The sequence below is a fragment of the Argopecten irradians genome, unplaced genomic scaffold (assembly GCF_041381155.1).
Source record: "Argopecten irradians isolate NY unplaced genomic scaffold, Ai_NY scaffold_0137, whole genome shotgun sequence".
NCBI classification, from domain to species: domain Eukaryota; kingdom Metazoa; phylum Mollusca; class Bivalvia; order Pectinida; family Pectinidae; genus Argopecten; species Argopecten irradians.
In genome coordinates, this window is record NW_027187604.1 from 37,619 (window position 1) to 65,036 (window position 27,418).

Sequence of the window (27,418 nt, forward strand, 5' to 3'; positions counted from 1 at the left end):
AGTCGATAAAAATGATATGTTTTATGTGGAAGATCGAACAGGAACCAGAGGAAACAGTTACAAGCTTAGGAAAAAAAGATGCCATTTGAATTGTAGAAAAAATTGTTTTTCCAATAGAGTGGTGCATGATTGGAATACATTACCTAACAAAGTGGTGGAATCAAAAGTCTTAAATAGTTTCAAAAGCAGTTTGAATGACCACTGGAAGAACATGGAGCTGAAATTCCATCCTAATTGTTATTAGTCAACTACAACTGGATCAACATAATCTATAACAAGAACAAAAGAACTTCTAGAGATTTAGTGGGGTTACCTCGCTAATCTTGATTTACGAATTACGACTATATCATTATATAGTGATGTGAGGATTTAGTAGGGTTATCTTGCTAATTCTTACAAAAGAAAGATCTGACCTGAATATGAGGTTTTCTAAGGAATGGATTTGTATGCCATATAAATATAAACATAATAGGAAGGAAATGAACGGACTACAAAGGATAGACTTTTTTATCATTTTATTGTTTTTAACAACTCTCTCTTTGCATGCGCAAACCAGAAAGTGAATAATGAACATTTATTAAGGACAGTCATATTAGCTTGAAGCTATCATCAAGACTGGAAAAACAGTGCGAACTTATAATAGGCCTATCAGTATCAGGTCCCGCTCAGGTCCGCCATGTTATTGTTACGGTAAGCGACCTTATTGGCGAGCTATATTTAAATAAATATATAATATTTCAAAAAAATTACAACCATATGTGAATTTATATATATTCAAACGGAAAACAAAGAGATGTTACTTATATATATCGATTCAATACTCTAAAACCCCGTTCAGGTCCTCCTTCAGGTCCCGTTCAGGTCCGCCATATTATCGGTACGGTAAGCGACCTTTTTGTCGAGCTTTATAATTAAGTCTTCAAAAAAAAAATTTTCACAAAAAAAGACATCAAGATGTGTATTAAATATATATTCTAGCATAAAATAAAGAGATATTGTATATAAATATGCATTTAATACTCTAAAAACCCCGTTCAGGTCCTCCTTCAGGTCCCGTTCAGGTCCATTCTGGTCTTTAGTAGGACTCGCTTGCACTTCCGGTTTAGGGAGCAATCGTTAATCAAAATGGTGAATTTTTAAGTTACCTTTTAATTTGCTAAATTACTTTTCTATTGAACCGTTTTAGCTCCAAGTATTGTTATTTAAATTTTATGACTCAGTCATAATATGGGGGACTATAAATTTCACTGTATCATGCGGATAATAATTTCCCTAATCTAGTAAAATGGCCACTACTTCCGGTATAAATATGTCGGAGGATGTTGTTGTTTTCCACAAAGACGACCTTCCCGGTTGTGCTTTTCCGGTATTTGAAGACATTAGACGGCAGGGAAAGTTATGTGATGTCACGCTCAAGGTAATGTTTTATCCATCGATCAAGTCAAACATATGTTTCCTTTTACAACAGGTAAAATATTTGCAATGGAAGTGAGCAATGAGTACAGCTCAGAAAAAAATCGGTTGAACGTTACTGTTAGCTGGTTAGGTACTTGCCTTATAGTTAGATTTTCGCGGCGTGAAATTTCTAATTAAATTAATTGAATGCTAGTGACTAATCTAATTTAATCTGAGACAGTCAATGTACAGATCTAACGTTAGACATGTCATGCACATTATCTTTTACATTAATCAGTTAATCAGCTGTTAAGGTTCATGTAATGGCTTTAACCAGTGATATTTTGCAAGCCTAAAACGCATTACTGTGCTGCAATTGAACAGAACTAATTTCATTAATTGTTGGTATATACCCTGGCTAACTGTCAGTCTTACTTTTGATAAGTAATTTGTGAAGCTGCTTGTAAATTTCAGTAAAATAAGAGAAAAATGTATATTTCTGGAGAAGACATAGAACTCGTGTGAATTGCATTGATGGAACCAAATAAACATGCTATCGTGTTCAGTAGTGACTATGCCAGGTACTCCAACAGTTTTGTTTGGCAAAATCGGACCAGCGAATAGCGCAGGAGCCTATTGTTGTAAATGCAAATGGCTGCTTTAAATGGCGGATCACAAATATAGCATATAAAAAGACATTTTAATTGATACAAGTGCTCTTATATACACTATAAGGTACTCTGAACATGACAAGAAGAATATTTACGAAAAAAATAGTTAAAATGTGGACTTTGAGGCTCTTTCCGGAAATTTGCATTTTTCGCCCCAAACAGATTGTTTGAACTATTTTTTTCGTGAAGAGTCTTCTTGTTATGTTCAGAGTACCTTTTGGTGTCTATAAAAACATTTGTATCAATTGAGATGGCTTCTTATATGCGATATTTTCGATCCGCCATTTATAGCAGCCATTTGCATTTACTACACTAGGCTCCTGCGCTATTTGCTGGTCCGATTTTGCCAAACAAACTGTTGGAGTACTTGGCATATTCACATATTCACAACTGAACACGATGGCATGATTATTTGGTCCATCAATGCAATTCACACGAGTTCTATGTCTTCTCCAGAACTATACATTTTTCTCATATTTTACTGTATTTTACACGCAGCTCCACAAATTACATATCAACAGTAAGACTGACAGTTAGCCAGGGTATATACCAACAATTAATGAAATTAGTTCTGTTCAATTGCAGCACAGTAATGCGTTTTAGGCTTGCAAAATATCATTGTTTAAAGCCATTACATGAACCTTAATCAGGTTGCGCACAACCCTGCATATGGGTAACATTTACCCATTTCAGTAAGTTACAGTACCGTATGAGTAATCAATAAGTTACCCTAATGAGGGATTATGTGAAAAGAAAACACATTATATATTTTAAAAACATTATCAAAAAAGGGCGTCATAATTTTTAGAATGCCTTATACTGAAATAAGACTCTATATTTCTGTGCATGAACTATCAAATTTCTGTTATCTCCCTTTGTTGTAAGATGACAATTTAGGTGTTCTTCATTGACTACAGTGTATAGCCATCAGGGAAATTCAGTGCAAATGTCATAGTTGAATGAGTTACCTACATGTGCTCTATTTTTCAGCACCCTAGTAAGCAATGGAGGTGATTTAGTTTGTGAATTTAATTACCAATATTGAGACAATAAAGTTTGTTCTATATTGATTACAGAGTGATACTGCTACATTAAAGATATTATCAAAGGCTGATCATGAGCCTTTATGAATTTCATAATTATTGAATTTTAGTTTATTGAATTATGTTAAATTGCTTTGTATGAATTAATATTTATATGGTTTTTTTTAAATTAGGTGGAGGACAGAAAAAATTTACAGCACACCGCATTGTCTTAGCAGCCACAATTCCATATTTCCATGCAATGTTTACACATGACATGGTGGAATCGAAACAGGATGAAATCTCTATGCAGGGAATTGATCCCAAGTAAGTGTTACGTTCATTCATTTGGTGGTAATTGAGTAAGAAATAAGTTTCATAGTGTCTAGATTATTATTTTATTACCCGAGTCAAATGTTCATTAAAGGGTGTTAAATTGGTCAGTTCTGTCCAGTTTTGGTCTGGGGGAAACCTAGACACTAATGGTACTCTATAGCTAGTGTATAGGGAGGCTGGGAGTCTGTGTACAGGAGCCTGAATTCTAGGCAACCTGTGTGTATGTATTTTTAGGGCCCAGTTGACCTATATAAATATAGCTACTTCTCAGAGAGATGGCATTATATATATTTAGTTTAGGGGAATTCATAGAATTTTTTGAGGGGTCACTTGGAGTCTTTATTTAGCTTAGTTTATTAAGTATGTTTTAGCTTCATTTTGGATGCTTTGAGTGTATAATTAGTATAGGGGAAATTCCTGGAGTCTTTATTTAGATTTCCTAATTTAGATGCTCGGCTGGGCATATATTTAGTCTAAGGGCATTTCCTATATTTTTAGCTCACCTGGCCCGGAGGGCCGGTGAGCTTATATATAATTAATTATGTCATGGTGCAGCGTCTGTCCTCCGTCCGTCAGTCCGTCAACATTTCCTTTAAATCGCTACTAGTCATAGAGTTCTGCATGGATTGTAACCAAATTTGGCCACAAACATCCTTGGGGGATGGGGAACAGAGCTTGTATAAATTTTGGCTCTGACCCTCCGAGGGCAGGAGGGGTGGGGCCCAATAGGGGAATTTGAGGTAAATCCTAATAAATCGCTACTTGTCCTAGAGTTCTGCATGGATTGTAACCAAATTTGGCCACAAATATTCTTGGGGGAAGGGGAACATAGTTTGTAGTAATTTTGCCTCTGACCACTCGGGGGCAGGAGGGGCTGGGCCCAATAGGGGAATTTGAGGTAAATCCTATAAATCGCTACTTGTCCAAGAGTTCTGCATGGATTGTAACCAAATTTGATCACAAAAATCCTTGGGGGAAGGGGAACAGAGCTTGTATATAATTTTGGCTCTGAGCCCCTGGGGGCAGGAGGGGTGGGGCCCAATAGGGAAAATAAAGGTTAATTCTATAAATCTCTACATGTTCTAGAGTTTTGCATGGATTGTAACCAAATTTGGCCGCAAACATCCTTGGGGAAGGGGAACAGAGCTTTTATAAATTTTGGCTCTGACCATCGGAGGGCAGGAGGGTAGGGGCCCAATAGGGGAATTTGAGGTAAATCCTATAAATCGCTACTTGTCCTAGAGTTCTGCATGGATTGTCACCTAATTTGGCAGCAAACATCCTTGGGGGAAGGGGAACAGAACTTGTATAAATTTTAGCTCTGAGCCCCTGGGGGCAGGAGGGGTATAAATTTAAGCTCTGAGCCCCTGGGGCAGGAGGGTTGTGCCCAATAGGGAAAATAAAGGTAAATCCTATAAATCTCTACATGTTCTAGAGTTTTGCATGGATTGTAACCAAATTTGGCCGCAAACATCCTTGGGGGAAGGGGAACAGAGCTTGTATAAATTTTGGCTCTGACCCTCCGAGGGCAGTAGGGGTGGGGGCCCAATAGGGGAATTTGAGATAAATCCTATAAATCGCTACTTGTCCTAGAGTTCTGCATGGATTGTAACCAAATTTGGCCACAAATATCCTTTGGGGAAGGGGAACATAGTTTGTAGAAATTTTGCCTCTGACCACTTGGGGGTAGGAGGGGCGGGGCCCAATAGGGGAATTTGAGGTAAATCCTATAAATCGCTACTTGTCCTAGAGTTCTTGTTGTGACCAAATTTGGCCTCAAACATCCTTGGGAAAAGGGGAACAGAACTTGTATAAATTTTGGCTCTGACCCTCTGGGGGCAGGAGGGGTGGGGCCCAATGAGGAATTAGAGGTAAATATTAAAATTCCTTCAAAAAAGAGACAATGAACCTGTATCTGTAAACATTACTTGGCATTACAAACCAGGTGAGCGATACAGGCCCTTTGGGCCTCTTGTTTACATAGATTCCTTAATTTAGATGCTGGCAGATTCTATATTTGTATTTTGTAGATATAGGTTATGTTTATGCATGAGCTTATTAATGAAGGGGTGTAAAAAGGGCTGCGGCCCTTGGAGTGGGGCTTTTCTTGACCAGATTTTACATTAGTACTGACCCTGGGAGTGGGGCTAGTTGAGTACTTTGGGAAAGTAGTGTTTCGCTGTGGGGCTAATTGAGTACTTTTGGAAAGTAGTGTTTCACTGGGAGCGGGACTTAGGCCTTTTCTTGACTAGATTTTACAGAAGTGGTTTGCTGGGAGCGAGCTCGAGACCACCTTTGTGTAGTAAGCTTATATTAGATGCTGGGACTTAATTGGATAGTTGGATTTCGAGTTGGGATCATGAAAGTAGTAATAATAAGGATTTTAGGTTTTATTTCGTATCAACTGTGTTTCGTCATCCTGTACATATTAAGAAGTGTTGTAAATAAATTAATTAAAGTGAATTTGTGGTTATTGGAAGTAAGAAAACAACAGTAGCATGGCGGGATTGGACTGGGTCGATCATCCGGTGACCAGGTAGAGCACTCGGCTATAGTGTTCGGAGGGTTCCAGGTTCGAATCCCGGTCTGACCACTACATTTTCTCCTCTCCTATTACATATTTGGAGCCCAACTAAATAACCCATGTTGTTGGTGTTTGGGAGGGTCTCGTATGTCTTTGAGGGCGAAGACTTTGAGAAAGGAGGGAGGAGTGTAGCAGGATTGGAGTGGGTCGATCATCGGTGACCAGGTAGCTCAGTTGGTAGAGCACTCGGCTAGTGTTCGGAGGATCCCGGGTTTGAATCCCGGTCTGGCCGCTACATTTTCTCCTCTCCTGTTACAGTAGTTAAGAACATTATATATGTATCCTGTGTATATTGCATAATATTATGCAGCCAGAATCAAAGCAGTTATATAAAGTCACACATAGTCACGTAATGTCTGTTATTCATGGTTATGCCATAAAAAATGTTTTAACATCAATGATAAAACCACACATACATATACCTAATTGTATATGTAAATCTAAGTGAATAATCTGTTGGTCACCATTTGGTTAAATAGGATATTCATAGTATATAATCTCAAGGTTATTGACATAAATGCATGGTATAATTTGTGTTGCAGTGCATTAGAATCACTGGTAAATTATGCATACAATGGAAAAGTAGAGATAGACTCCCACAACGTCCAGTCTCTTTTAGTCGCTGCAAGTTTTCTACACCTACAGGCTGTAAAGGAGGGCTGCTGTAGCTTCCTACAGAGAAGGTTAGTATCAGCTACAGGCTGTAAGGAGGGCTGCTGTAGCTTCCTACAGAGAAGGTTAGTATCAGCTACAGGCTGTAAGGAGGGCTGCTGTAGCTTCCTACAGAGAAGGTTAGTATCAGCTATATGTATAACATATATACATGTATACCACTGTAAAGGAGGGCTGCTGTAGCTTCCTACAGAGAAAGTTAGTATCAGCTACAGGCTGTAAGGAGGGCAGCTGTAGCTTCTTACAGAGAAGGTTAGTATCAGCTATATGTATACATATATACATGTATACCACTGTAAAGGAGGGCTGCTGTAGCTTCATACAGAGAAAGTTAGTATCAGCTACAGGCTGTAAGGAGGGCAGCTGTAGCTTCCTACAGAGAAGGTTAGTATCAGCTACAAGCTGTAAAGGAGGGCTGCTGTAGCTTCCTACAGAGAAGGTTAGTATCAGCTACACATATGGCTATAAAAGAGGTCTACTGTAACTTCCTTAATAGAAGCTTATCAGTAACACCTATATGATGTAAAGGAGGGCTGCTGTAGCTTCCTACAGAGAAGGTTAGTATCAACTACAGGCTGTAAGGAGGAATGCTGTAGCTTCCTACAGAGAAGGTTAGTATCAGCTACATATATACATATATACATGTATACAACTGTAAAGGAGGACTGCTGTAGCTTCCTACAGAGAAAGTTAGTATCAACTACAGGCTGTAAGGAGGGCTGCTGTAGCTTCCTACAGAGAAAGTTAGTATCAGCTACAGGCTGTAAGGAGGGCTGCTGTAGCTTCCTACAGAGAAGGTTAATGTATATTGTATACACCTACATGCTTCAAAAGAGGGCTTCTATAGATTCCTACAGAGAAGGTTGGTATCAGCTACACCTACAGGCTGTAAAGGACTATATTTGCACTTAAATATTGAGCCAAAATTAGTGTTCAGTAATATTGTAAAGTAATTTGATTTTAAGATTATATAATTGTAAGTGTGTATTGTAACAAATAAGTTGTACCAAAACGATTTGTTTGTGTTGTGGTTGAAGATTACACCCTGAGAATGTGCTGGGTATCCGTTCGTTTGCTGACCAGTACATGTGTCCAGGTCTCGTGGCTGAGGCAGATAAACACATACAAAAGAATTTTAAGGAAGTGGCCAACACTGAAGAGTTTTTAAGCCTTAACAAGAAGGAAATCATTGACATCATCAGCAGAGACGAACTCCATGTACAGTCGGAGGAAGAGGTTGGTTATATCTATTAATGGACTAAATTCAATTCCAAAATATTTACATTGTGAATATAATTTTTGAGTAAGAGTCTGCATCATTTATACTCCAGGGGTTACTATTACAGTTGTTTTAAAGGTAGGTTTGTGGTTGAATGTATGTCTTTGAAGTCGCTCTCTCTGTAATCTTCAAAGGAAGTCTTTAGTGGCCTGTGATTGGTCAGATATTTTTCTCTTGAACTACGTCAGTTTTGCTTTGAGATAGTCCATGAGTGGATATAACGTCAGTTATAGTAACCCCTGGAGTATCAAGGATGATGTGTGATATTGTGAGTGTAATTTTCAGGTGTTTGAGATTGATATATATCATGAGTGTAATGTTCAGGTTCTTGAGTTTATGACATTATGAGTGTGAATTTTCAGGTGTTTGAGGCTGTTATATCGTGGGTGAAGAAGGAAGTATAACAACATCGACCGTAAACTGATCTTACCTGAGTTGATGATAAAGGTGCGACTGCCACTACTCACCCCTCAGTATCTGTCAGATCGAGTCGCCTCTGAGGATCTAATCAAAAACTGTCTTCTCTGCAGGTCAGTTTGATATTTTTTCGTGTGATGTGTATAGAATCTTTTTTAATTATAAACATCTCAATGATACATTGTATAGTTCATTTGTATTGCAAGTGTTTGTTGAGGACATTAAATCTATCAACATGTGAGTGTGTGAATTCCTAGAATTAATTTGGCTTCTAGAAGAAAAAAAAAATTAAGCACTGTAGATAGGCCTATCATCAATAAGAAAAAAAACTATCCATAGTTAACCTATTCCATGTACCTGGTAAGTATGGTACCATATTCAAAGTAATGTACGTGGAAATATTTGAAGCATTACATGTAAATATTATAATTTTCCAAGCATGCTTTGATTTTACAGTTGTTGATATTATCTTTAAGTGGTGGCCTTGATTGGAACCATACACTGTCCCTAGCAACTTACTTTGATTCTGTGTTCACCAGGGACCTTGTGGATGAAGCTAAGGACTACCACTTGATGCCTGAACGTCGTTACCTTCTACAGACATTTAAAACTCGTCCTCGCTGCTGTTCAGATATTCCAGGAATTATATATGCTGTTGGGGGCCTCACATCTTCAGGTAAAAATGCTCAGAAGATCACTTGTGATATATACATAAATATGATTCATCAAAGAATTGGATTTCTGCCTTTTGCAGAGTGGTACACCAAAGCATCGTTTATCCTAGATTTCTATTACAATACCTGAAAAGTAGAAGATATCTCCATTGAGCAATGTTAACTATACATTAAGAAGTAATCGAAATGGTGGACCAAGAGGTCAAATATAAATGATTTGCTGATGCAGAGGCTTGAAAAGCTGCCTGTTGGAGTCATTTTGAATACAAAATCATCTCAATGCAAGAACTGTATGTGGCAATGAGATAACACACAGCTGTAATTGAATACAATGCACTGTATACCGGTATGTAACTTCACAATAAAACCAGGGAAAACAATGGTTTAGTATTGCTCGTCCATAACCATATTTCTTTTAACTGTTGCATTTTAGGTAAAGCAACCAACATTTTTGAAACAATTATCATATATAATATAATACGTAATGTATTATGAACCTTTTATTCGACTGGTCAATATGGTGTTTTTCTATCAAGTCAGTATAACACCATATTGACCTCAAATAGATATCTACAAATGACCATTGTTTTAAGCCACTATTATTTGTTATTTAGGTGATTCACTGAGTACAGTGGAAAAACTATGACCCAATAGTGAACAGATGGGCTGTCGCCGAGGCCATGAGTACAATACGCAGTCGAGTGGGGCGTGGCTATTCTCAATGGTAAGGTTTGGAACAACAGTTGATAAAAATAGTGACATAAATATATTAGTAAGCTGTATACTGATTTCCTTTTAATGCTATAATATCATATATCTTAAGGCTAATGTCTTACATTTTGCCTGTATTATCATGTAATACTGTCACATCAGTTATTTCCTCAAAATGGTATTGATATAAAGGGAGACTACTGCGCATGCATTCCCTTACATTGGAATTATTCCTAATGTGGGCAGGCTCTTTGTGACTTATTTAACCATTTGAGAAGCAAAATATGATGACTCAATTTTTTCATTTGTATATTGATAATTGTAGATAAAGTTATGGGACACCATCTTTGATACATTCAGCTTGTTTGCACTAATAATCATGCATTTATTTGTAAGCTACATGTACCTTGGTCGACAGGTTGTCTCTATGCCATTGGAGGATATGATGGATCAGAAAGACTGAGCACTGTGGAGGTCTTCCACAAGGACAGTAAAACCTGGAAATGTGTGGCCAGCATGAACTGCAAGAGGAGGTACATATTTACTGAACAGCTTACATAATATTATATTATTCTAACCTAACACCAAAGTTGTAAAAATAATCCATCAAGATATTATATTGTATATTATTCTAATGATTTTGGTATTGTTATAGCTTTATTACGTGAAAAGGTTAAGTCACCTATGTATTAATATTGCTGCAGGGTATGACAACTATTTAACTAGTTAATCATCGTTACAATGTAACACATACATCTTCGCTCTGCTTTTACAAAATATGTGGAATCTGAAAGTGATATTAGTTTACGTTTGATACTGGCCAGATTGTTTTTTTAATTGTAAACAATATGCAATACCATTTTGTTAGAATTCTACTTTATAACAGTTAGTTCCCTGTTAGTGAAATTTAACAGAGCAATAGTGTTACTTTGTCTCCATTTTATTATTCCCAAGCTTCAAGAAAATGCAGTTTTTAAATGTTATATTATTTTCTGACTTCAGTGCCTTGGGTGCAGTGTCGTTGAATGGACATTTGGTATGTATGTGGAGGGTACGATGGACTGTCCTCTTTACGATCTGTGGAGAAGTATGAACCAGAACGAGACCAGTGAGTATATTTGTCATCAGGCATTAAGTTAAGTTGACCTAAGATGTAAAATCCTGTGAAATTCCCAAAAATTTTGATGACCTTTTCTTTTCTTCTGACCTTTCTTTTGCCTGGTTTCTGCCTTGAAATCATTGCGCCATAGTCTCAACCAATTAGAGGCTGTGGTACAAACGATGATGTCATATCTTATGTTACAAAATGATAGATATAATTCTTCAAGTTTAAGAAAATCCACGATACAAATCAAAATTGCCTTATTAAATTCTGTATAATTACTATATATATTATCTGTAAAACTATGGTCTGTTTACAGATGGAACCCCTTGTGTAACATGTTAAAGCCGCGGAGTGCCTCAGGTGTGCATGCCTGGACGGCCTTAAATCTCTATGCATGTGGAGGGCCCACGACGGCCTCTCAATCTTTGATTCTGTAAGTAATGCCTTATTCACCCCTGAAGATACATTTGAACTCTTCCGATTCAAAGGCCGGGACAGCCTATTACAAATATTTAGGGGTGAATGATATAATAGGTATTATTGTTACCACACATCCAGTGGATACCCTCCAATTGTTAGATTCCCTATTTATACTCGTGTCCGAATACCTTTGGAATTCTTCAAATGAAAGATAAATTCCTGGACCTATTATTTTTCATTTAAAATATTTACATGATATCAGCAAGCTCGCGCCAACCTATAATCATATTTATCCTGATTTGTAAACCAAACTGAAATGTGGTAAATCCATTAGAAGCAATGCTAAAGTGACTTCTACTGTGAATTAAACTGATTCAGCAATTGGTATCATCTTTACCTATTAAAATTGGGTTATTTTCTTTCTTTCATTTCATGTCATGCAATATATAATTTAAGTACTACTGAGACTGAGAAATGCACATAATTCATGGCAGTGTTTTTGACATAGAGGTACAAGTCTAACTTATATTTTGCCTATAGTTGATTTGAATACTGGTAAATTAGTTTTGTTTTGTTTGTCTAAGTTATCTTTCCTGGCCATCAACAGGTGGAAATGCTACAATGTATCGACCAATCACTGGGCGTACGTCGTCTCCCATGCATTTACGAAGAGGTGTCGTCTCGGCGTTGGCAGAATTAAAATGCAAGACTGTACGCAGCAGGAGTGAATACGAATGGGTACTGTGTTCTCTAAATACTTGTCCGAGTGCTATGATCCCCATCTCCCAAGATAAGCTGGTCTGAGATCCAAATCCTCATGCAAGTGAGGCAGTAGCCGTGTTGCCTTGGGTAACTATCCTTTTACGGTCAAGTTTGTTATGCCATTGGTGGCTCATTACGGTATCAGGTAACCTGACTTCAGTCGGAATTGTATCAATCCAGTAGTTTTGATACTCCCTGAGGCAGTTGTCGGCCCCAATGATGGCCCATGAAGGAGGGGTCGGTGTGGGGGTTATTACCCATTTGAGAGGGGATGTGGAGTGTAGAAAGATGGATAACCTGGTGTCTTTACTTCTTAACGACAGTTATATTTAACAACAAAGGCATTAGTATTAGAATGCTTGTCTGGACACATTGACGAATAATCTAGTCTGTTTGTAGTGTATTTCTTTCTTTTCAGGAGGCTGTATAACTAACAGATCTCTTTGAGATAATTAAAAATACGATTATGTCTCACGGCATGAAATAAAGTGTACATGTCGGAGATATCGTAGTATTTATCTCGTATGTGTTTAAAATCAATACAATGCAATAAAATATGCTCCACTGTGAGAGGAGAATCACATGCATGGCATGTAGGAGGATCCTCCCCTCTCAATAGATAGGAATGTGTAAAATATGTGTGTCCAGTTCGGAGCCGAGAGAGAACAACTTCCTCTCTGCGGCTGGACAGTTTAGGATTAAGTGTAGGTTGAATTTTAAACAGTTTATTGTTTGTTTCGGTAGACCACCTTTGTTGCCAATGGTGTTTGATGGCTGACTGAATTGAAGGTTTGATGTCGGTGTATGGTAGTTTCAAATCTGTTTGTGCTAGGCGAAGAGCAGTCTTAGCTGCTTTATCAGCCTGTTCATTCCCCTTTATACCCACATGACTGGGAATCCAGAGATAAGTAATTTGAGTTTTAGAAGATAATCGAAATGTTCGGATTAAAAGATTTTGGATTAGAGTATTTCTAGGGTTTCTTGATTTCAAAGCCTGAAGAACCGAAAGAGAGTCTGAACAGATGATTGCCTTTTCAATGCGGTGTTCTTCGATGTGGTCAAGAGCCAGACCGATAGCACAAGCTTCCGCAGAGAAAATGGAGGCAACATCTGGAAGTCGGATAGAGGAACAGTGATTAGATGTACAGCATGCTGCCGCAACTTTATCACCATCTTTTGAGCCGTCAGTGTAGATCTTAACATGATCAGGGAAAGTCCTGATGCACTCCCGAAAGGAGGATTTATGTTCTTCGGGTAATGCACTGGACTTTGCCCTCTCATGCAAAGATAAATTGATATCCGGTGTTTGAATGAGCCATGGTGGTACATCCGATATGGTGTACTCGTCAATGGTGTCGAAATTTATATTTAGTTCCTGCAAAAACTTTGAAATTCTGATGCCAAATGTTGGTATGAGCTTTTGATTTTGTCCGAATATGTCCTGGTGTTGTGGATTAAATACAAGATCGAATGCGGGGTTTTTGGGATTGGATTTCAGTTGAGCAGCATACTGTAAGGATAATTTCTTACGTCGATCGTCTAGAGATGGCTCATTAGCTTCCACATGGAGACTCTTCACAGGTGTTGTTCGAAAAGCTCCAAGTGCCAGACGCAGTCCCTGATTCTGGATAGGGTCAAGCATCTGTAGATAGGAGCTGCGAGCCGATCCATAGACAATCGAGCCGTAGTCAAGTTTTGATCTAATAAGTGCACGGTAGATACGCAGAAGCATTTCACGGTCTGCACCCCAATCTGAATGGGACAGAACACGTAGAATGTTCAGCGCCTTCGAGCACTTATCCTTCAGATGTTTTATGTGTGGAACAAAGGACAGTTTCGAATCAAATATTAGTCCAAGAAATTTAGTTTGTTCAACTACTGGAATTTTAATTCCATTGAGTGTGAGGTCAGGATCATTGTGTGGTTTTCGTTTTTGACAGAAGTGCATACAGACAGTTTTTGATCTTGAAAATCTAAAGCCATTTTCGTCAGCCCAATTTTGTAATTTGCCTAAACATTGTTGTAGTTGTCGTTCTATAGTGTGCATGTTTTTTTATCTGTAACAGATGGACGGACACAGACAAAAAGTGTTATGACATTCCCCAATCTTCCCGTTTGTTTCCGTAACCAGATGATATGCATTCATGGCTTTGATGCAGTAGGTAGTGAATGTCCTGGATATTATAACAGTTGTCATAGATATTAACGATATTTCATTGAACGATAGTATACCAGGAATAATCTACTGATTTTAACTTAAGTAGTTTAGCTAGATTATCAAACGGGGTGGTGAATCTATGCTCTGGCGAGATTCGGTCAGTGACCAAGCTGAATAAGTTTGGGCCCAGCTGAGTAAGGTGGGGTTCCACTGTTGATATGACTTCGTGATTAACGTTACGGGGTACTGCAGTACAGGGCGACGTACTGACGAGTACAAGGTAACGTGGTCATTTGGATACCAGGGGTTAAGCACACAGGGCGACGTGTTTGCTTGATCATTGTGTGAGACAAGTTTGGTAAGGCACTCGGTGCCGCGGTGAAAGGGTGACTCGGTCATAGGTGTAGTAGTCACAGGTGTCTCAGTAAGGGTATCGTGGTACTGTGTACCTTGTACGCAGGAAACTGACTCGCAGTTACAGTTAGGTGGTATTACAGATAGTTAAGGAACATAGGTTGTTCATAGTGATTTAGTGTCCTCTTTACCAGGTGTAGAGGAATCAGAATATGGTTGTTAACATGTGATTATGAGTTAAGTAGACTAGACATTTATTTGTATATATTGTCGGCAGTATTTAGTTTGTTGTGTTTAACAGTGCCTGGGTCCAAGATAGAACTTGGTAACGGCCGTGAACTTGGTAACGGACCGTACTACAGTTGTAGTTGCAGCACAGAGTAGCAACAGGCATAGTCGGTCACACGTGACCGTTACAATAGCTTGTTAACATGCATATTCCGTTAGATTTTAACCGCCCACATACTACATCATGCGGTTGATAAGTTAACCATGTAAACATCCTTTCGTAAAACCAAAGAATTAACAATAAACATGATGTTTTCTGCCAGAAAGTTTAGATGTGCAATTGAATGTAGACAATAATATATAGACAATATCACATTTACAGCGAATGACCCCGTCTAAACACAGAAAACGTACGAAAAGTGTATGTTCGTGTATACTACCAATTCTACAACGAGCAAAATCGCTCCGATTCAAAACTTTGGTCAGAATGTTACAGAAAAGTACAGAGCGTTGCAACACAACTAAGGTATCGGTTTGTCTAGAATTATGTATAGCATATGCTCGTCACTATAAAATGCCGATACATAGAGTATTTTCAGTGACTTACCTGAATTTTCTGGCAAAACTGCTGGCGGCCGCCATTTTGATTCGTGTAACACACCAACTACAGGCCAGGTAATGAGCGTTTATAAGCGCACATGTGTTTGTTAACGTTTTCCTTCTGGCCAATATGAGCAAATCATACTGGTATATGTGCACAGAATGAGTATATGAAACATCCAATTCACACATGAACGTTAAATATTGTGTATATCAAATATTGTAATGTGCGAGCATTATTTTCTTTGTAGATCCGGTCTGCTGAGGTCGACCACATGTTTTGTTTTTAATATGAAAAATTGTTGACACTCTCTTGGTTTCACCACTCTCGTGTTACTTCAAGATTATCACGACGATGTTCGAAAGAGTTCGGAATGATTCGGCATCATTCGAGCCTATTTTTCTCGTGTAAACGTTAAAAAGATTTTTTTTTTTACTTTTATAGTTAAAAATACTTCTAGTGTTGCAACTTTATAAAAAGTGGTAAAATTAAAAAGTTTAAAACTCAGACAGACGGAGAAAAATTGTATAACAATTAAACAGGTTTCACTATGACAAAAAGAACGAAAGTTATAGACCATACAACTTTAAGTTTAACGCACAAAAACAGAATATTTTTGTTTCAGTTTGGCTTGGGGGTGGGTGCACATAAAGGCAATTCCTAAGGGACCCAGAAGTCAAGGTCCAAGAAGTCAATGAAAATTGGTAAAGAATCATGGTCATAATACTAAACTACAAGCCCCTGATTGGTTGAAATTTTACAGCGATGGGTCATTTGAGGACATCTGTAATAGATCCCATTTCAATCAATATTTGTTTTCTATTAAAGTAATACTCAAGATGAAGTTATCTCCCTTTATTTAAACTTAGATGACTTTATTTGTTTTGTGTGTACCTTGCACCACTATTTTTGTAGGGGAAAATCATATATAGTCAATGCCTTATGTCTAAACCCTTTCACATTGTCAATAAAATTGTTTGAAATTGAAAATCCAAGATATTTAATTTTTTTGTCATTGTTTAATGCATCCTTGATGTTTTTCTCGGACTAACATATTCGACGTCATAGTAATCTAAGGCAATCTTCCTCTTTACACCCCTATATATACTATAGGTTATAAAGATATAGCCACGACTTCTGTTGATGATCCGGTCATACTCCTCCTCTTCCAGCACTGGAAGCGTGTCAAGTAGATCGCTCAGATCAATGTCGCTAACAAACTGTTTGTTCAAATGGTCCTTGTTAGGGGACATGTTGGCTTGACCGGACTGGTCAGTCTGTGTAGTGTCTGTAGTGGAGAGTAATGCTAACGCGTTGTTGCTGCCAGCCTTTAACAATAATGGTGTTGGTTTCTTGGAGGTGTCTCTTATTTTTAGAATACTGTCGTCCTGGAATGGAAATAAAGTCTTTGATTGATAAGTTCATATACAATATAAAAAAGCATTCAACACAGCAAAAGAACTATACAAACTGATAGCGTTCGTAGTTGGTAAAATCCAAAACTTACCATGAGGTCCAGACTGTAGTCAAAGTCATCCTCGTCCTGCTTTATTAGGGTGGATGGCTTCTTCTCATGATTCACACTTAACATATAGAATGAGAAACGTACAAAATGATAAACATGGATTTCAATTCGCTTATGTGAATATAAGTTAATAGTCTGTAGTCAATACATTGCAGTCACTATCTTGTAACGTAAACGACAACAATAAGAAAACCGAGTGAAGAATCAGAAGAAGCAGATGCTAATATATTGTATGTCAAACTGAATTCAAATGCCAAATTTGATGTTTTAGATGATTTTTCTTGCATTATTATATAATTGTATGTTATCAAAATAACCAAAAATGTAATTTTAATATATGTCTGCTACTAACTTCAGATCAGTTCTAATCTCCACTCCTCCCGAGAGCCCGAGAGCCCGAGATCTTACCCAAGAGGTTTGATACCTGGACCAGGGTCGGTTGTGTGGTTTGTACGAGTGCTATTTTGGATGACAAAACTTGCCTTTGAGGAAAAAAGGAATAGAGAAAAAATAGGAAAATAAGACAGAGAGAAAATAGAAGAAAATTGAAAGGAAAAAAAGAGGGAAATAGGGTAAATGCATGATATATAAAAGATAGAAAGAAAAGGAAGCAACGGCAAATGAAGTTAAAAATACAAATAGGAAGGAAATAGACGAAGAAATATAATGTGCGCAAACAAATCATTTATAGATACCTGGGCACTTGTTTCGTTAGGAGGCGCAAGGATCTTTGAAAAAGATGGCTGTTTCTATAAAAAATATATATATAATGTTATGAGCATAACTTTTATCTCAATCAGTAGAGTCCATAATCGCTTAAGGTCTTATTGGTATAGCTTACAATCAAAACTTGGGTTTTTTTTTTTTTTGCGAAGATAAACACTTTTTATGATTAAAACATTAACAAAAGAATAAGAGAACAAATATTTAAAATTACCTTTAAGAACCCAACTTGTTGTGATATATCGGCTTTGAATTCCTATGAACATAAAAAAAATAGACATGTCAATAGAGATACTATTTAACAAAGGCTAACAATTTATTGATTAATATTCTTTCCAATCCGGGCCTCGAACTCACGACCTACGGCACCCAATCGACTAGCCAGACATACCTGTGCCTTTTACCACAGCGCCACATCCACGTCCAAAAAAGGACATTTCTATGTCGAAATGATAGCCAGTTCGATATACTGACATGATCAATGTGGAAAGTGTCAATTAGATTATTTGAATTCCTGGATCGCATTGTATATACATAAATGGATACGAATTGTACGCAAATTTTATATAATCATCAACGAAGAACAATATAAACAGGAAATTCAAATTAAACCTTTGGATAAAACAATACGTTGTTATAAGTAATAAGACATATCAAAGAAACACAATTTAACAAAGGATGACAGTTTGTTTATTATTACTCGTGCTCTATCCGGTCCTCGAACTCACTATCTACGGCACCCAACATACCTGCGCCTTTTACCACTGCGCCACATCCACGTCCCCAAAAAAGGGCGTTTCATTGACGAAGTGATAGTCGGTTCGATATGTCTTCATGTTAGTGGATATAACGTAAGATAACATTTTCTAATAAAAAAATAAACAAAGAAACGGTCAAAGTGTACAATACAAGTAATACATAATATGACGATACACTTTGTCTGCTTTGCAAATGCCTTTGTGATGTTCATGTCATTAAAATCGTTTAAACTGACATTGAACTTACCAATTGGTTTGTAGTTTTCTCGTCTGTGTTTGGTCGCGACCAGTGAAATTGGTCTTCAATCGGAGTCTCGGCATTTCCTGTTTCTGACAATTTCATCTCATCCTTAAATATAACCTTTCGCATGTTACCTCTCTACAAATAGAAATAGAAATGTATAGACTTAGAATTTCTTTTTGATATATTAAAAATAATGTTATATAGTGTTATGAGGGGTTTCTTAGAAGTATGAAAAAGCGCTTTCCACATTGAGACACCCACGAGGTCGGAGAGTGGAGAAGCCTACGAAGGATAAGCGACCCATCGAACAGAGGTCGGAAACGCCACCGGAACGGAATATGGATGCGAGTCAGAACAATAGAAGAAGAGGGAGCAAATGTAGTTGCGGAAGAATTGCAAAAACGAAAGAGGATTGAAGATCCGCCTTGAAACTATGGGCAGCGCTCCAATTTTCAACCTATTGGAACGCACCGACCGAGCAATTTGGTGAAACAGAGAAGGAGATGGTTCTGGGAGGTGAAGTGTTGTTTGGAAAGGCAGCATGGAAACAGTTAGATGAGGACGCTGATTTTGTTCTGGAATCAATGCTTGCCGAGAACATTGACAAGAAAGTGAGAGGAATGTCGGTTCGGGAAGTTATCAGAAAAGAGAGATCAGAGTCAGCACCCGGACCCAATGTAGTACATTATTAGGTGCACCAGAACTGCCCCAGACAGTTGAGAAAGTTGTGCCTACTTTTTAGAAGGTTTTGAGGAAATGACGTTTGGCAGAGAGCTGGAGTAGAGCATAGGGATACTTTATACCAAAAGAAGATAACTTCAGAGGTATCAGCCAATTCAGGACTATATCTTTGCTGCACGTGGAAGAAATGTCATGCTGGCCATCTTGGCAATGTACATAGACACTTCAGTCCAGAGGAGAAGCATACCTACACTAAGTATCTGGATGTCTAGAGCATACCAGTGTATCTATCCATCAGAGCTGCAAGGGAGAACAATGGCGATGTTGCAGTTCTCTGACTAGACCTCGCCAACGCCTACGGATCCATACCACACCATTAAGTAGAACTCACCAAGGAGAGGTATAAGGGATGGCAGAGGTTCAGAGTGCATCTCAAATTCTATTTCGACAGTTTCCATATGCGCTTCACTGTAGGGAATTACACAGCAGAGACTGGAGACTGGTTGTTAAGGTTAAATGAAGATTAGCAGAGCACGGACAAGAAGGAAGTGGGACGCCAAAGACTACGGCGCGGGGATATTGTTGGGACAGTGGCATCGAAGCGTCTTGGGCTAGCAACCATAACAAGGCCAAGATGGGAAAGTGGGAACGAGCGGACACGCAGGGAAATGGCCCAGGCAGAGATCATATCGATAGATGAGGATGCATTATCCAGCAGGAGAGTGAGACAGGTAGGTGGTTACTCGCAACAGCAGAGAGTTCAGGCAGAGGATGAATTTCTATTCAGAAGTGACATATCAGCAGCTGGTAGAGGAATGTCACCAACGGGGATGAAAGGCATGCGCATGGTGACTACCTATACGGGTTGGATGTATGGGTTTTACCCGGTCAGTCAGTTCGGCGAGCCTTACGACTATTAGGAGTCATAGGAGCATACCGGAGAAATCTGATAAGTGCTATAATTAGGTAGAGGTTACTTCCAAACAGGTCAGGAGAAAGAGGGACGAAAAGTGAATTGGTCACTAGACATAGTGCTAACCAACAGGCGACGATAGAAATTAAACATCTCATCGCCTGAGGTGAGAAACAAGATGCAGTAGCTATGGCAACTACCCACAGCCACATCAAGCGGTCTCTGGTTGGGCCTGGTAAACCCAGCCAGCTAACCGATGACGTCATGGAATGCGCCGAAACGCTGGAGGAAGGAGAAATCACCTGGTGAGGGGACCGGCAAGTATCGGAGACATCCAGTGTATTAAGGTATGTGGTATTTATAAGCAGATATTGTTGGGGAAAAAGTCTTACCTCTACATACACAGCAAGGCGGTCACGTGGTGTATCCATGTTCATCGTGTTAGTTTCGGCGGTTTGGACAGACTCTTCATAATTGAGAGTGACTTTTCGCTCGTGGCTATCATCTTCCTGCCAATTAAATAAAAACCATCGTGTATATGCACGACTGTCTTTGTATGGATGTAGTCTAACGTGAAATATTTTCAAACTAGATCAAACTAGAGTTTCAAATTCACGACAAAATTACTGCCATATAATTACACACACAAACAGCCGAAACTGTTATTTGTTTTTTGTGCCATTTTACTTTGAAAAATTAATTTCCTTTATATACACAATCACTTGTAAACACGGCTAGATGTAAACAATATGGTGTTATTTACACAGTTACATGTAAACACTTTACCTTTATATACACTGCTACATGTAAGTGATCTAGAAATGCGGTCGAGGGGTTGTTTATTTGTGGTTCCTGTACACTGGAGTCCTACAAGAATTAGAATTATTAAATAATATGTTTATGTTTGTGGCTCTAATTGATTCTTTCCCATCCTATTTCATGCGCATAAAGAAAAACTATATAAAACTGTTTCTGTAAACATAAATGTACAAGTGTCTATCTTTATATAGCTTCATAGTAGGGGACTTTGACATCGCCCTGGAGAACCCCGTGGCATACATGTACTTATAATTTAACGACCTACAGATAATCAAATTATTCTGTAGACCAGATTCTAATTCAAGCTCTTTGACATTATCGCACTACTTGCACATACAACTTATTGAACATACACCGTATTATAACAATTACGAAAGAAAGACCTAAATATCATCAATTAATTCAAAACTAACCATTTCATTTGCTTCTGTTTTCTCTAGTTTGGGTATGGACCAGTAAACTTCTGTGGTAGGGGTGTTGAAAGCTTTGGTGTCTTGACATTGGCCTCTTCTTTAAACGGATGGTCTCTTGCCAGAGGCTATCGCCTGCCTACATGTAAACGAAAAAGTACGATAATTCAGCTTTGGTCCATTTAATTGTTGATTAGAAATTACATGTAAGTTTCAATTACCCTCGAAAGTTTGAAATTCCTTATTGAGCGTTGGTACTTTACTTACTGCCCTATCGTACTCGCATGGTCAAACGAATTGTTTCAGGTTGATTGTTATCTGGGCAGTTTGGTCCCAATGTTTTTTCCTTTGTTCTGTGCTGAATCATCGTGAACCTATCAAAGAAAAAAAAGTCAGTGAATAGACTTGTCCCTAATATAGAGGCAAACAAAACAAACAAAATCAAGTAGACACATACATGTATACGGCGGCGTATTAGGGCCAATACGTACATATGTTTGGTTTTTTTTTATCCTGTACGTACAAGTACATAAATTAACCTACACAAACATTTTTTAAAAACTTAACTTAACGAAACTATTTCAGATTGTTACCTGCAATGCTACATGTACATTATATATCATGTATGTATTTATTGTATGATTATGAGTCCAGTGAGAGGACCTCAATCATGTACTGGAAAATAAACTTAACTTAGATATATCTGTTGTCCCTAATTTATTATATTAAAACTGTACTCACATGCGCAATTTTCGCGACAAAATCTCGTCTTCTTGGTACGCTTCTGATATATTACTAAACCTTACACATGTTATTATACAAAATACAGAAGCGAATGGTCGAGAAAATGGTAAGTATAGAGACCGCTCTAAATTCAGGATACATAAGTCATGAGGGGAGGCAACTGCGCTCTCCACATGGTTTTATATATAAATTTATTGAATTTATCTAATTATTGGATTTTTTTTTTTAATATGACCAATATTATTGTAAGTAAATCAGTCAGTTGACGTCGTGTGTCAATTACAGTTTGATAAAGCTAACATTTAAAAAAGTACTAATAACAATTCCTAAATACCATGTTTGAAGTTCGAAAATTCTCCCCTGATTAAAAGCGCAAACATCGCCTGACACATGCTACTATTCTATTCGAGTATAAAAGAGGTTTTCTTTCGGTTTATTAAACATCCATTAAATGAATCATTTACATTTAAAGAGTACATAAAATTTGTTTTTATCATGCTACTTACCTATAAATGTAACTAAGATTCAGTCCTAGGTTCAGCTTAGAAAATACATCGTGACCATTGTCGATTTGTGCGTCTAGTTGACAATGGATGACATGTGATATCAACAAACAACGTCACAATTGATATGACGTCACAAGTTATATTCACCGTGACATATACAAGTAGGCCTTGACGACGATGTCGACATCATGCGGATAAGAATTCTGCTTATATTTCGTAAAGATCATTTTGACCATTTTGAGACGGGGTTTTTATTTTTTCACAAATAACGGGTCCGGAATGGGTTTTTTTTTTCAACAAGGGGCTTAAAGGCGTTAATCGTCATCTGACTACCTTTGCAATACTCGTGGTCATAAAGGAAATTAAATTTGATATGGTGTCTTGGTAGCCAACATCGATTTGGGATAAGCATGAGAATGTAACAACACTTTGTTATGATCATTCCAGACAAGTTTCAACCAATCCCCACCGATAGAGCTTGAAAAGAAGTTCAAAATATATTTTCAAGATGGCGGCTGTGGCGGTCATTTTGGATTTTGAATCAACTCGAAAAAATAACACTTTGTCGGGAAAATGTCATTATCAATTCATGCAACTTTCAGCTTAATCTCATTGGCAGAAATTGAAAAGAAATTCAAAATGTGAAAAGATTACGCACGGCAGACGGTGCACGATGGACGACACCGGACGAAACATGATGGTTCAGATAACCTAAAAATAGCAAAATTTCATTTTATTACGGAAAAATTAGCTTATTTGATAAATTTATGAATCATATTGCTCATACTATAGGTATTGGACATTATATGGGCATATGCTCTATACATGTATTCTCTATACAATAGGAAAAGTTAACCTGGTGACATGGTTTTCATGTGCTTTTTGTTATCAGGGTATACCTAATATTAATTTAAAAAAAAACACGAAATTCTTCAAAGAAATCAGAAGTGACGATCCAAACTTAACTACGGCGGATAATTTTTTTTTTTCATATGAGATTTTCGTGTATATACTCGAGAAAAGAAATAATCAAAGATGTCCACTTGTCCTTGTAAAAATGTACCATGGGCTTTGTCTCGCTACCTAGGGCCAATATACTACTTAGAAAGATGTTTGGAACCATTTTGCAAACGTGGCCCAATTTGTTTCGAGTGTGTGATTTGGATTTGGTTTGTTTGTTTTTTAACGCCGTATGAATAGCCAGGGTCGACTTTCCTTGTATGCAACGAGTATATTTTGGGAGGCTGCGACACGTTCGTGTTGAGTCTATTTGCAATAGTCGAAACTTTTGTCAATTTTATAGTGTTACAACACTAACGCATACAGACTTAGACACCGGATAACACAACCCACTCAACAGGCAAACCAATCGTCCCGCTTCCTTTATGCTAAGCGTTGTTAAGCATGAGTTGAAACTACCACTTTTGTTAACTATGACGTTTTTCGGCCAGTGAAAGAACCCAGAAAAGTGTGGCGGTCCAAAGGAAGACGTTAGGACGAAGAAAGTCAGATAGGGAGAAAAACATTATATATCTTAAATTACGATCCCACAATAGAGGCAACAGGTACACACTCTACCGCATTATTTGCATGGCCATTGGAAGACTGGTGCGCATGTGTGTTCGTATTGCACCTCCTGATGATAGTTGGGAAAATGTATACTATTTAATTATAGTTACCAAAAACAATGTTGTACACATTTGATCTGGTCACAGTATACTGCATGGTCGTTCAACCGTTCGTTGCAGCATGTCATCACATTTTTGTTTTCGAATGACTACCTGATTAAAAAAAATCAATGGCAAATACAATCTTACGAATTCTTTCAATGATCAAATACATCAGGAGAGTCTATGTGAATCGGGCCCTGGTGTAATAATTCCTGAATAATTATCAAGGCCGACTCTAGTGTACGATGATCAAAATCGTTCTCTAGATACAAATGTATTTTCGACAGGTCTAAAAGCGAACTTTACTGAAAGGTGCGACCAGCAGTTCTAAGGAACATTTACAACACTTGGTGTGGCTTTTCTGTAGCTCTGATGTAATACCAGAAGACAATTTTCAATAATTAAAAAAGAAAGTGATTATTTTTATAAGCAGTTCGTATGAATCATATGAATTTTCACAACAGTATCCAACGGTAGATGTTCTTGATGTTCTTACTGTATTTGTCTATTCATTTTAAAAATTGATATGAAATACAAAACACAAACAGAAATAATACATGGCGTTGTTGTACTGCTTAATCTGCAACCACTGCCTGCGTTAGAACCCATATTTGGTTAATAATTACGAACCCATATTTGGTTAATAATTAAGAACCCATATTTGGTTAATTATTACGAACCCATATTTGGTTAATAATTTAGAATCCATATTTGGTAAATAATTAAGAACCCATATTTGGTTAATATTTTAGAATCCATTTTTGGTTAATAATTTAGAATCCATATTTGGTTAATAATTAAGAACCCATATTTGGTTAATATTTTAGAATCCATATTTGGTTAATAATTAAGAACCCATATTTGGTTAATATTTTAGAATCCATATTTGGTTAATAATTTAGAATCCATATTTGGTTAATAATTAAGAACCCATATTTGGTTAATATTTTAGAATCCATATTTGGTTAATAATTAAGAACCCATATTTGGTTAATATTTTAGAATCCATATTTGGTTAATAATTAAGATCCCATATTTGGTTAATAATATAGAACCCAAAATTGGTTAATATTTTAGAATCCATATTTGGTTAATAATTAAGAGCACATATTTGGTTAATAATTTAGAATTTCGAATAACATAGAATCCATATTTCGTTAATAATTTTAAAGAACTCATATGCGGTTGATAATTTAGAACTCATATCTGGTTAATAATTACGAACCCATATTTGGATAATAATTTAGAAGTCATATTTGGTTAATAATTTAGAATCTATATTTTGTTTAATAAAACTACGACTAAACTGAAATTTGTTTTAATCTAAGTCAATAACTGTATTAGATAGCATCTTTCGATGTTTCTTATTCACATCCTCGATACTCCAGGGGTTCCGATCACTTTCGTTCTCTACACCCCTGGACTATCTCATGTGAAATTGAAGGCAGTTCAGCGGAAAACATTTGACCAATCACAGACCAGCAAAGATTTCCTTTGAAGACTACAGAGAGGGCGACGTCCAACTACAAAGCCACACAGTCAACCACAGTGTACCATTATACGGCTCTTTTGATGTACATCAAAGGACTAAATTACCAGTTCTGTTCTGTTGCCTCCAGTTTTGCTATGAGATAGTCCAGGGTAGACTGGCCACCAGACCCTAAGTTGCTGATAAGACTTTCTCAGCAGAGTTCTTTACTAGATTATCTCCCCCTAGTTTAAAACTTAGGAATCAGGCATGTAGTAGAGACAAAAATAATCAAGCCAATTTTTAGTGATTTGTTTAATATTCTAGAGACTGGTAGCCAGTCTAAGTCCAGGGGTGTAGAGATCGTAAGTGATCGGAACCCCTGGAGTATCGAGGATGCTTATTCATGACACATAATATTTCAAGTGATATTCACGTCCGATTAATCGACGTCACACCACATGCGTTTGACTCTATAGATATGTTTCTCTCTATATGTGTAATATTGTGTGACACAGTAATTCATACATAGAAAAATATATATTTATAGAGCCAAACGCCTGTGGTCACACAGTGGCATACGAAGAGGAATAACTCTAATAATATTTTCAAGTGTTTTATTGACTGAAACAATAGTAGACGTCATTATGTGACTAGGAAAAAGTATGATATCCAGATAACAGAGCAAAGTAATTCTAATAAGTAACATATATAAAATCTACAAAACATCTTAATTATTTAACATATTTTTGATGAAACAACCATATAATTTGATATACAAAGCTATACCAATAATATAAAATATATACATGTAACATACAGAATATCTTTTTAAATGTCGTGGTTATAGTATAAATACACACAAAAATAATTTAATCTCTTAGGCACATTATCGATATGATGAAAATGAGTTCAATAACATCACCAACCCGTTTACTTTAATAATATTCCATCTTTCAATTCACACACCCCTAAAGACACATTTGAACTCGTCTCATTCAAAGACTGGAAGAGTTCAATATGAAATTTCAGGGGGGAATGAGTTAACCATATAATAAATAACAATGTTGTGTAGACTCATAAATTCATTTAACGTGTATAAAATGTAGATAAGTTTCAAGATAATGTCTTTTACATTAATGTACATGGTTTATCAAACTGACACAGTATCAAAAAACTCAGATTCACATTAAATTCATCAAAAATAGAGACTACATTGGGAACGCTAGAGCTTAATTTACGACAGAATATTTTATTAATACTATATACATGTATCATGTAACTATAAATCTCTGGACATTCAAAGTAAAACTGTTAAACAAATAAAACTACATAACCACTTTTGACGTTTACACATGACAATTCACCTAATGATACACTACTGCCATCACTACAACTTGTTCAGTAATATATAATAATGTTCAGCGATGCATGAACAATAAATTAGCTGGGTGAATGATTATTGACATTGTAGCGTGATTAATGCACAAGCACGCTGCCGAAATGAAAAGCGATGATAACTTACATACGATCTGATCAGAGCACAGTATGTCCGCAGGATTATTTCT

General features: G+C 37.2%; 1 protein-coding gene and 1 pseudogene across 1 annotated transcript in view; one reads left to right on the forward strand and one right to left on the reverse strand.

Moving 5' to 3' along the window:
• The window catches only part of LOC138311860 (uncharacterized), a 48,673-nt gene extending 27,123 nt beyond the window's left edge, over positions 1–21,550 (reverse strand). Inside the window, exons 1-4 of the mRNA XM_069253018.1 lie at positions 21,466–21,550; positions 21,020–21,100; positions 20,626–20,742; positions 18,643–18,774 (exon numbers count right to left, since the gene is read on the reverse strand). Of these exons, the coding sequence (XP_069109119.1) occupies positions 18,643–18,774; positions 20,626–20,742; positions 21,020–21,100; positions 21,466–21,468 (333 nt within the window). The 5' untranslated portion in view covers positions 21,469–21,550. The remainder of the gene's footprint in view (positions 1–18,642; positions 18,775–20,625; positions 20,743–21,019; positions 21,101–21,465) is intronic.
• LOC138311861 (kelch-like protein 18) lies at positions 1,274–12,332 on the forward strand (annotated as a pseudogene).
• Positions 21,551–27,418: the final 5,868 nt, after the last annotated feature.